Genomic DNA, 11,444 nt, shown 5'->3' on the forward strand with positions numbered 1-11,444 from the left:
GACTCACATCCCTCGCACCCTTGCCACACTGTCGTGTGCGCCGCGCGCTACGTGTTTCCGGTCTGTGACAAATCTCACAACTCATTCATTTACTCATGCACGCGGGGCTTCACTCAAATGTTGCATCATAAAGTTCGTGAGATTGCGACGTGATACATTGTACAATACAGATACTCAGTGCGTAGACAGACGATTACGCGGCCTTTCCCCGACCGCGACCGCGACCGCGACCACCACGGCCACCACGGCCACCACCGCGCTTGCCCGACGAAGATCCTTGGCCCGAGGACTGACCGGATGTGGACGGTGTGGCACTGCCATCGCGGCGGCCGGACGACCTCAGGTTACGCTTGCTCTGACGGGCGTCGGCGGCGCTGCCCAGGGGAGACTCGGGGCTTTCCTCACGCTGCTCGAGCTCGCGATGGCCGAGGCGACTGAGCATGCTGCCGGAGGGCGAATCGTGTTCCGACGGGCTAGGGTCGCGCCTCTGCTTCTTTGTCGGCGGGCCCCTCGGCGTCGCTGTGTCCAAATTAGTCAAGTTAGCAATACGATAGGGGTGAACTTACACAGAGGCGACGAAGGCTGGTGAGGGGGGGAGGGCGTTCGCATGAGGGTGTCCTGGCGGTCCTGCGGCTCGGAGGCGTCGGGGTCGATTTCGCCAGGTGCATCGACGTCCATGTCGCCCGGCGCGGTGAGAGAGGTCGACGTCAACTTCTCGGTCACCGACTGGACGGTGTCGGGTTGCACCGAGGAGTGACGAGACTGCGAGGGTATGCGAGGGAGCGTCTCCGTGGGGTTGGCGGTATCTGGCCGGGGAGTACGTACGCGATCAGGTTGAGATAGCGGCGCAGATACCGAAGGTGAAGGCTGGGGCGGGGGGGAGATGCTCATTCGCATCGACGAGTCGGGGACCTCCGCGCTCGGAGGTGGAGCGGACGGTGTGGTCGGCAAGACCGTGAGCGGCGACGGAGGAGGGACTTGCGCGGGGGGAGAGGGCGACGGAGCTGGCGCGGGGAGGGAGGGCGACGGGGCTGGTGCAGTGGCCGGAGTCGACGAACGCGAGGCCGTAGCGGCGGCCTTCTCCGCTGCAGAGGCAGCAGCAACGCGTGCAGCAAGGGCCTCGTTCTTCGGCTTGGGCCGAGGCCTACCCGGCACCTGCGACTCACCTGGTGGGGCAGGCGGTGCCGACGTCGTTGTCGTGGGTGCCGTGCTACTTGTGGTAGCCTCCTTGCGCGGGGTCGCCGAATCCTCCGACTCGGGCTCAGGCGCCTCGGACTCAGGCTTCTTGCCCTTCGAAGACTTCGCGCCTTTGCCTTTTGCGCCCTTCGAGGACTTCGACTCCTTGCTTGTCTCGCCCTTCTTGCTGGGGCCAGGGGCGTCCTCCTCGGACGAGTCGACGTTGATGGCAGACTTCTTGGTCTTGCCCTTCCGGGTACGTGGCTTGGGAGCGCGCTTACCTTTCGGCTTGGGCTCAGCCTCGTCCTCGTCATCGCCCTCGCGATCTGTCGGCGGGGCCTCGTCATCCTCGTCTGGGCCCAAGTCCAGGGAGTCCACGCCGAGGATTTTCGCCATGGCAAATCCGACCATGCCGTTGAGGACTTTCTCTGTGTGAGGTTGAGCGTGAGTAAGAAGGAACGAGGAACTGAGCACTCACTGAGGGAAAAGTCCGCCTCGATGAACGCCTGGTGCATCACCCCCTTGTCCAGCGCCATGCGGTACAGGGAGATGTCGGCCGTGCCTTTGGGCAGCAGGTGGTAGGAGATGCAGTCCTTGGTTTGCCCAAACCGAAGGATGCGCCCTTCCGCCTGCTCAGTCTCCTGCGCAGACCACATTGTGTCCTGTGTGTGGTACAGATGTGTTGATCATTATCAGCTAATTTACAACCGGACATGCGGGGAAGGTACTTACGACGAAGATCATGATGTTCGCGCAAGGCATGTTGAGCCCCGCGGCGCCGACGGTCGACATCACGAGCACAGTGGGGCCGTCTGCGCCGGACTTCTTGAACCTGTTGACGATCGCCGTGCGTTGCATCGCCGTCTGACCCCCGTGCAGGAACACCGCCTCGATTTGGTACGCGGCGAACAACTGCCCACAAAACAATGAGCGACGCAAAACATTTTTGAAACGGTCACTTACGTTGCGCAACAACTCGTTGTTCGACGGGAAGTACGAGAAGACGATGATCTTGTCGGGCCCGGATCCATTGTGCTCGACATAGCCCGGGAAGTCGGGATCAGGGACGAGCGCGTTCGCGTCGGGGTAGGGCGGGAGGTCCTTGAGCGGGACGGTGCGCAGCTCGTGGAAGATGTCGAGTGGGGGCGCCCTCGGTGTGGCGTGGTGGCGGATGATGGTGACGAGGGCGGACAATTTCGCCGTCGGGAACGCCTCGAAGTCCGCGAGCGTCTCGGGTACCTCGAGACCGACCTGCGAGCACTGGGAGAGATGGAACGTGGCGCGGCGGAGGTCCAGATAGAATTTCTGTAGAGGAGATCAGCTCTGTCGCGCACAAGAGTGGCGTGAATTGTGAGTCCGGGACCCACGGCGCGCGACCCCCTCCCCCCTGAGATCGTTTCTCTCGGAGACGCAGCGCGCAGGGCATTGTGAGTCCGGGTCTCACACGGCGCACGGCTCTACCGCTAGGCGCTTGGGCGTGGCGTGTCCCCGGCACGTGCGAGCAGCCACGGGGGCCCGCGCTGTGAGTCCGGGACTCACACCGCGCGTGGCCCTCCCACTTTCGCCAGGCAGCTGACGACAGTACCATAGCGCGCGGCCAGGGCGAGGCCAGCGGTGCGCGCTGTGAGTCCGGGACTCACAACGCGCGGGCAGTTTGCGCGCTGCGCCCTAGCCCGGTCACCAGGTCGCACATCGTGGGGCGGGAAGCAGCCGCGCAATGTGGCTCCGGGACTCACAAACCGGACGCACAGACGCCGTGTGCTCAAACCGGCACCGGCGTGCAGCGTGTGCCTCCGGGACTCACGCCCTACCGCCCACGACACGAACAGATGCTTGCACTCACCGTGTTAGTGGCCACAGACGGGTTTGAGCCGATTTGTTGGCTCATTCCCTCCGTGATCCCGTCGATCATCTCCTGCTCGTATGGTGCCAGGCGTAGCAGGACGTGCACAGTGTGCAGCGGGGGCAAGCCACTGAGCGCCTTGCCGTGCAAATCCTTGGACTTGACCGTGCGTCGGACGACCATTCCAGACCAGCGTCCCCTGAAGTCGATCATGACGACGATGGTGTAGTCGATGAGGTACGAGATTTTCGGCTTCGGCCGATCCGGGGCTTTGCCCTTACCTTTCCCGCCGTCGGCGCCGGCGGCCTCCTCCTTGCGGGCCTTACGGTCCATGCTCTTACACTTGCCGAGCTGAATTCGGATCTCGTCGATCTCGCTGAAATGCTCCTCGCCGAACTCAGGCACGTCCATCAGACGACCGATCAGCGCCAGGTCCTGGCAGATGTGAGGCAACATGGGTGGAAAGCTGATGAGGGACTTACCATCGGCGTCGTCATGGTCGGCGTGGCAGTCATGCCAATTATCCCGCCCGCTTGGTCCCGAAGTGTACGGATTGCGATGTAGTTCCGGTTGATCGTCCGCATTAAGGTGGATCTCGTCGACGATGATCGATGCCCACGCGCGGTTGAAGACTGTGAGCGCTTTGTTCTTCTCCCGCTGGGGGCCCGGGAATCGCGGCACGCCTGCCTCCCACTTGCGCCCCGGGTTCTTGTCGAACAGGATCGCCCAGTCCGCCGCGACCGCCTGATGGCGTCAGATTGGCTGAGCTTTCATGGAGTATGGACGACTTACCGTGGTGGTTGCCAGCATGATCTGGCGCCATCGGGGCTGCTGGAAGTTGTTGACGGCAGCCCAGAACGCCTTGGACTTGCCGGGCGCACGCACAGTCGACGTGTAGGAAATGACGTCGAACGTCTTCGGGCGGAGGTATCGGCGGATCTCGCGGAGCACCTGCATCTCGAGAGAGACGGGGACGACGAGGAGGTTGCCTTCGTCAGGCGTGTTGCCCTTGTCGTGATATTTGACGTCGCCTACAGCATTCAGTAGCGGTAACCATTTGAGAACACAACACGTACCGTATTTGCCGGGAACTTGCCGTGCACCGAGTAGTATTCGTGGAAGAAGGCGACCACGCAGATGAACCCGACGACCTGCATGGTCTTGCCGACGCCCACACCGTCCATGAGCAGTGTCGGACGGCCGGAGAGGTAATTGTCGAGCATCTTGACGATGCCGACGAGCTGATGCCACCGGGGGATGAGGGGGACGGCGTCGTCTGCTTCCATGTCCTTGATGCCCTGCTCGGACCAGGGATCGGCGAGACCGCTCGCGCTCTCCTTCACGTTGAAGAAGGGGATGGTCTTCTCCTTCTGGCGCCCGATGTAGCCCCACAGGGTCTCCATCGTGCACTCCTCGTACTCCTCGACGCCGGAGCCCCAGTCGGTGAAGTCCATGCCCTCGTCGGGGATGTCGAACACGAGGGGGGAAGCTTCGTCGTCGTTCAGCAGCATGGCGATCTCGGCGGTCAGCGCGAGGACATCCTCTTCCTTCGCGAGGAGAGCGAGGCTCTCGACAACTCGCTTGGGAAGATCTGTACATGCGAACATGTTAGGAGAACGCAATATGGTCCAAGAACCGTTCACGCACTCGGGGTCTCCGTCACCGTGCCCTTGAGCACGTCGCCGATCTCCTTCACCCGCTGCAGCTGGCGCTCGAACGCGGCGCAGACGATGGCGTTGTCGTACTTCTGCGCGATCGCGATCTTGCTCTCCAGGCGCTTGATATACGCCTTCACCGTCCGCGCGGTGGTCTTCTTGGTGAGAGCTGCAAACTCGATCACTTCAGTGCGGAGCACGGGTGTGGTGGAAAACGACGTACCGTTGAACTTCTCGTCGAGAGCGACAGCCTCCTTCTCGAGCATGTCGATCTCGCGGCTGATGCGAATGTCCTCCCGGTGCCACGCCTCGCCGATGATGCGCCCCAACGGCACCCTTACCCAAGGCTTGAGGAAGTCGTTGCCGATGAGCGCCCCGTCGCCGAAGAGCTCGTGTGCGATGGAGTCGTGGTGGCGGGCTATGTTCGCCACGTCCATTCCAGGAACCTCGACACGAGAGTCAGCACGATGCCTGAGATAATAGTGGGGGACTAACCTTTTTCATTTTGAGGACGCGCATGACGTCGTACGCGCCGCACCCTCGGTCCTCCAGGACCTGCAGAATTCGCGAGCGGATGTTCCACACGCTGAGGCGTGCCTTGATCCATCGGGTGATGGTGGTGCGGCCATCACCGTCTTGGTCCTTCTTGGTCAGAAGGTCGTGCCGGGTGTTGACTTCGCGGACAACTTTGTACTTGTCCACAAACGCGCGGACAGCCTCCAGCTCCTCCGTGCCGCCCTGGACCCACAATGGCTCGATGGAGCCGTCCTCCCAGGGGAGACCTTCGTCCTTGCCGGTCAGAGTGGCCCACGCGCCGTCCGTCACGAACTCCGGGACCGTCGCCATCAGATCGAAGACCGAGTGTTGGATGGTCCAGCCGGGCATAATGAAGCAGTGGGCTTTTAAGCAGGGGGATGGTTATTGGAGTGGGGGAAGTTGGGGAAGTCGAGAAGGACGGCAATGGCGCCAGTATATATAGGCTTTCAGCGAGCCTGTGACGCGCTATCGATGGAAATTTTCCGGACCCTACTTCACGGCGTACTCGCCTGCAGGCAATGGAAGCCTGGCGGAGGGGCACGCCTTGATGGGCGGGTGCCGCGGAGGCGGGGTATGTCGTAAAGCGGCGCGCGCGGGAGATCAGCAAATTGACTAATACGTATGACGGACCCTAGGGCATGCGGCGAAGATCGGGACCTTCGGGCCGACAGCTCCGCCGGGGCGCAGTGCATTGTGAGTCCGGGACTCACACCGCGCTGCTGGGTCCCAGTCAACCACGTGCCGCCGCGGCCGTGCGTGCCCGACCGCCTCGAGGCGCGGTTTGTGCCTCCCGGACTCACACCCGCCGCCTGGGTCCCTCGCACCGGTCCACGTGCGGGCCAGGCGGCCACGTCCAGGCCACGCGGGCCGGTCCGCTGCGGACAGCGCCTCCACCCCGGTGGGCGCGGGTCCCGGGCGTGCGGTTGTGAGTCCGGGAGGCACACATCGCGCCCCGGGGTGGTCGGGCACGCGCAGCCGCGGTGGCACGTGGCTGACTTGGACCCAGCAGCGCGGTGTGAGTCCCGGTCTCACAGCGGCGGTCCTCCCACGTCGTGCCATGCCTGAACGTTGCGCATGGAATGGCACCAAGGCGGGCGTTGTGCGTCCCGGACTTACAGCCGGCGGCCCATACATACAACAATTGTTCTGTCTCATTGCTCCACCACAAGTATATCAATTCGGAATCTGCAATGTCACCAGTACATAGCATCGCGTTGCGTGAGCTACCGACTTAGTAATGAGTCACTAGCGTGGCGATGACTCCTCTTCCTCCATCCGCACAAAGCCCGCGGGCCCACGTCCTGCTCCTCCATCTCGACATCCTCGTCAACAGGGCCCGGGGGCTGGTACATCTCGCTGTTGGAACCCCTCCAGCCAGTCATCACCGTGGTCACCGGGTTGCATTTTGTCAAACTCCTGCTCCTCCGGCTCGTCATCGTCCAGCGCACCAGGTCGCATAGGCTGAAACTCCTGCTCCACCGGCTCGTCATCCTCACCTCCGTCGCCATCGTCGCCTGCGCCGACCTCGTCGCCGCTGTCGTCAACATTGATTCGGAGCACGTTCTGTGGCTGCGGGCGGAGCGTCAACCTTTCCCCATTGTACTTGAACGGGTTCAACGCCAGCAGCGGTGCGGGTCCGACAGCCCGGCGTGGCATCATGACTGACGTAGTGTGTCCGGTTGTACGCGTGGCCCAGAACCGCGTTGTTTCGGGGAAAGGAACCCAGAGTAACCCGAGGAGAAGCTTCCGCAAAGCCGCCCGTAAGAGAGCAACGGTGGCAGGGGCGTATTCCCTCGTCATGGTGCCATACTCACGCCAGTAGCTGCATTGGGTGTAGTTCTGCAATCTGACGTTGATAACGGTCCCAGGAGGAGGGAAATACCGGTCCAGGACTGCAGTTGACCAGAAGTTGCCGTCGACCAATAAAACACGGCAAATCGAAAACGGGAGCTCGATGTTTTGGAAGAGGGAGTCGGGGGTGTTTGCAATCTCGAGGACGGTGGTGGTCATGTACCGCGCATTGCCAACCCCGCGGCGTTGAGGCGCCTTCGCGATGAGGTCGTGTTTGAACTGCTCCCACAGCCGCACCACCCGTGCGTTCATCGTCATGGCCTCGACTGCTCCTTCACCTCCGTCATTCTGAGCCGCCTGGCGAATGTGGCGTCCTTGCTGTCCACGAAGACGCACCTCCACGCCTTGTGCATCGAGCCCAAGATCGAGATCTGGCAGAGGGATCGTACGTGCGTCGAGTGCCGAATTCGTCACGGCTTGGCGGTTGTCTCGTCGGTCGATGTTCCCACGCCTGGGCACTACCTTGATACTTGTGATGCCGAAGTGTGCAGTGAGGGCGGTCACGTCAGCTGCCCTGTGGAGGTAGCAGAGATTAGGGGTGTCCATGACGCGCTTGCTGTTGCACGTGAAAAACCCGTTCGACGACCGTATTGCGGCCAAGAAAAACAGCCCCTGATGCCCTGCGATCGGGGACATGTTGTCACCCTCGAGCATGTCGTCGTCCATCTCGTCATCTGTACCGGCTTGCTCGTCTTGGAGCATCGCGACCGTCTCCTCCAGCAGCGGCCAGGGGTTCCTCGAGTTTGTTCGATACCATACGCTGTTGAGGATGTGCGCAATCGTGGCCCCCAGCTGGAGGCACGGCGGAGTGATCCGGAATCGCGGTGGGGCGCGCCGGAAGTTGTCGAGGACACTGTAGCACCCAAAGACTCGCCAGTATTTGAAAGACCTGGTTAAAGGCCTCGGTGTAAGTCCTCGTGGTTATTCAACTGAGTACTTGGGTTGCAATCACTTACCACCACGTCTTTGCTCGTACGCTCACGCACACTCTCCCCAGCATATCGTATGGAATCTCTCGCAAGACGCCCCCACAGGCGTTTGCGGGGACTCGCACCTCGTACCGCGCGGACGCCTCCTGCGTCTTCTCGGCCGCATCTGACAGGGCTTTCGTCCAGACGTTTATCCGCGTCATCGTGCGCGCGAGCTTGGACGGAAAGAAGTCGGCAGGCTCTATCTCCTTGTACGTACCCTTGAGGATCTGGTAGTGCAGCTCCTTCTCCGTGCTGTATACGTTGATGTACCTGACACCGTCCCCGAGGCCAATGGTTTTGGTCACTGCACGGAAGCCGGCGATGTCGCTTATCTGGGCGCAGGGATCCAGCGTGAAGTTGCTACCGCGTTTGAAAGACTCGACGGCGGCCGGCATGGCTGACGGCATCGCGTGCTGGAGAACCTCCATGTGGGTGTCGCTGCGCCAGTGCACCACGTGCCCCGGGTGGCGGACCTCGATGCCGACGTCGACGAACCAGCGCTGCGCGAGATCGTCGTTGCTGATCTTCGTAAAGTCCAGATCCTTGAATGCCAGGTGCAGGGCGTCTGCAGCCTGGCGATCGTCGTGGGGGTTATGGAGAGTACCGCCCTTGGTTCCGCGCACCTCGTGGTACCAGAACGCATCCTTGAACTCGCGGATTTCGTCCATGCGGCGACACACTTCAGTGGCCAGCTCGCGGAGTGACCTACTCGGGATGGAGATGGTTTTGAACTGCAGGGTTCCGTCCACCCCGCGTAAAAGTGCCCACGCGGCTGCGGAGCTCGGGGGCCAATGCCCGATATGCGGGAAGTTGATTGCCACCAGACTGGGGCGGAAGACCCTCTCGTAGAACATTGTGAGGAGGTCTTCTGGAATTTTGCGGGACTCCCCAGAAGCATACAACGCCGGGAACATGATGTTGATCTTCGCGTGCGTGCCGACCTTGGCGAAGCACATGTTCGGGATGTGGCTAAGCGGGACCTCATTCATTCGCTGTGGATGGATGTCAGTCATATGCGGAGAGCATTTCACTGCCGTGCTCACCCCGCCGACCCTGATGCGCCACGTGAGGTGTATATCTGTTGTGAGGGTCTGACGAAAGTCGCACACCGGATAGACGTGGATTGGACTGTTGTACGGCAGATTGCGAGTCATACCGAACATGGAATCAAAGTCCCGTGTCACACTATAGTGGTCGTTGTCCGGGAGGGCGTCGACGTCCTCCACATGAGGAGGCATGCTGTTGTTCATACACCCATTGACCCAGAGGCGCTCCTCCCGTGCTCTGTCGGGGTTGTAGGCTCGGCCCGCCAGGGTTGCCAGCACGAACTCGTAGTCGACCCTTTCGGGTGCGCTTTGCCTCCCGCGCCAGATGCCCTTCGCGATCCGAGTGAACTTTTTCAGGCTAATTTGCCAGCGCGGCAGATGCGCGTCAGCGTTTGACTCTGGACTCCAGTTCATGGTAAGATGGATACGGTGTGCAGCGGCTTGTTGGGGGGGAAAGGATGAGGAAGGGACGGCGCTGTTGATGCGCCTGCCCGACGTATATATACACGGCAATCCGATCACATCTGCTACGCCCAACGCAGCCGCTCCCTACCAAGGCCCGCTGGACGTTTCAACTCTCGGCCGACACTATATCCGCCACTAGTGCGCACGCAATGTCTGATCGTTGGTTCGGTTAGGTCAGGCTAATACCCACCCGTTTACCCGCCATCCGCTCATTAGGCAGATTGTAAGCCCCAGCAGTCTTACTATAAATGGTTAGCTCTCATTAAAATTCCATGAGGCTCAACCCTTCCACCGGTCAACTGTCCATTTAATTTCTAATGCATCAATGTGTGAGTCCCGGACTCACATCCCCGCGGCCCCTCCCCCGGCCGCTTCAGTCACGGACTCGCACCGTCGCGCCTGCCCCCCGCGTGCGTGGCTCCGGGACTCACATGCCTGCACCCCCTCCCATGTCAGTGTGAGTCGCGGACTTACACTCTTGCGGAACCCACGCGCGTCCGTGGCTCCGGGACTCACATGCCTGCACCCCCTCCCATGTCAGTGTGAGTCGCGGACTTACACTCTTGCGGACCCCACGCGCGTCCGTGGCTCCGGGACTCACATGCCCGTGTCCCCTCCCATGTCAGCGTGAGTCGCGGACTTACCCTCTTGCGGCCTCCCCGCGCATCCGTGGCTCCGGGACTCACATGCCCGCGGCCCCTCCCCTGTTAGCGTGAGACGGGGATTTCCATACCCGCGGCCCCTCCGACGTCAGTGTGCGTCCCGGACTCACACCCCTATGGCCGCCCCTCGCATGCGTGGCTCTCAGACTCACCCTCCCTCGGGGGCAACCCGCCACCTGTCGCGCAACCGCTACTCGGACACCATCCTCGGGTCACAATGCTCGGGTTGTTTGTTCTACATGAACACCCCGCATGCCAGGAGTGCAACTTCCCCTGTGGGGCCCCTGCTCCCGGGGCATCTATTGTCCCAGTTTATCCCATCCTTCAGTATGTGCTGCTGCTGTTGATTACAGATACCCAGCCTGATTGTCTTCTATCCCCGTGAAGTCTATCATTATCTCATCAGTAACATTGCTCTTCTTGTCTCATATCTAAGCCTTATAGCCAACCCTTCTGTCTCCCTTAACACTATCATTATCTCATCAGTAACATTGTTCTTCTTGTCTCATATCCAAGCCTTATATCCAACCCTTCTGTCTCCCTTAACACTATCATTATCTCATCAGTGACATTGTTCTTCTTGTCTCATATCCAACCCTTATAGGCAACCCTTCTGTCTCCCTTAACACTATCATTATCTCATCAGTAACATTGTTCTTCTTGTCTCATATCTAAGCCTTATAGCCAACCCTTCTGTCTCCCTTAACACTATCATTATCTCATTAGTAATGTTGTTCTTGTCTCACATCTCACCGTTATAGCCAACCCTTCTGTCCTCGTGAAGTCTATCATTATCTCATCAGTAACATTGTTCTTCTTATCTCATATCTAAGCCTTATAGCCAACCCTTCTGTCCTCGTGAAGTCTATCATTATCTCATTAGTAACATTGTTCATCTTGGCTCATATCCAAGCCTTATATCCAACCCTTCTGTCTCCCTTAACACTATCATTATCTCATCAGTGACATTGTTCTTCTTGTCTCGTATCCAACCCTTATAGGCAACCCTTCTGTCCCCCTGAACTCTATCGTTATCCTGCAATGTGGAAGAGTGTGTGCCATAATGTTCTGCCAAATACAGTGCTCATCTTCTTAGTAGCAGCACTATTGTGGCTGTCAAGGCTCCAACACCTGGCAGATGCCATGAGCAGTTTAATAGAAAGATGGCTGGGTATGGCCTTCCCCATTTGGCACATCTAAATGCTCATATATGCCAGGCACTTCATGCCCAAACATTA

General features: G+C 60.0%; 3 protein-coding genes across 3 annotated transcripts; all 3 read right to left on the bottom strand.

The window, feature by feature from the left end:
• Positions 1-1,673: 1,673 nt before the first annotated feature.
• Positions 1,674-3,696, bottom strand: C8Q71DRAFT_688599 (P-loop containing nucleoside triphosphate hydrolase protein; the record flags this gene model as incomplete). Its single annotated transcript, XM_047919835.1, has 6 exons — positions 1,674-1,838; positions 1,909-2,088; positions 2,140-2,481; positions 2,820-2,907; positions 3,000-3,454; positions 3,502-3,696. Coding segments are annotated over 6 exons (1,425 nt in total), but the record flags the coding sequence as incomplete, so codon positions are not given.
• A 76-nt stretch (positions 3,697-3,772) lies between these two features.
• On the bottom strand, positions 3,773-4,473 carry C8Q71DRAFT_719210 (uncharacterized protein; the record flags this gene model as incomplete). The annotated part of the gene is made up of 2 exons (XM_047921281.1): positions 3,773-4,050; positions 4,092-4,473. The coding sequence occupies 2 exons, from the start codon at positions 4,471-4,473 to the stop codon at positions 3,773-3,775; spliced, it is 660 nt and encodes a 219-aa protein (XP_047772263.1).
• Positions 4,474-8,014: 3,541 nt separating this feature from the next.
• Positions 8,015-9,022, bottom strand: C8Q71DRAFT_719212 (uncharacterized protein; the record flags this gene model as incomplete). The annotated part of the gene is made up of 1 exon (XM_047921282.1): positions 8,015-9,022. One exon carries the CDS (start codon positions 9,020-9,022, stop codon positions 8,015-8,017), a length of 1,008 nt encoding a protein of 335 aa, XP_047772264.1.
• Between the last annotated feature and the right edge of the window lie 2,422 nt (positions 9,023-11,444).

Source organism: Rhodofomes roseus (assembly GCF_022264815.1).
Source record: "Rhodofomes roseus strain CIRM-BRFM 1785 chromosome Unknown C8Q71scaffold_59, whole genome shotgun sequence".
NCBI classification, from domain to species: domain Eukaryota; kingdom Fungi; phylum Basidiomycota; class Agaricomycetes; order Polyporales; family Fomitopsidaceae; genus Rhodofomes; species Rhodofomes roseus.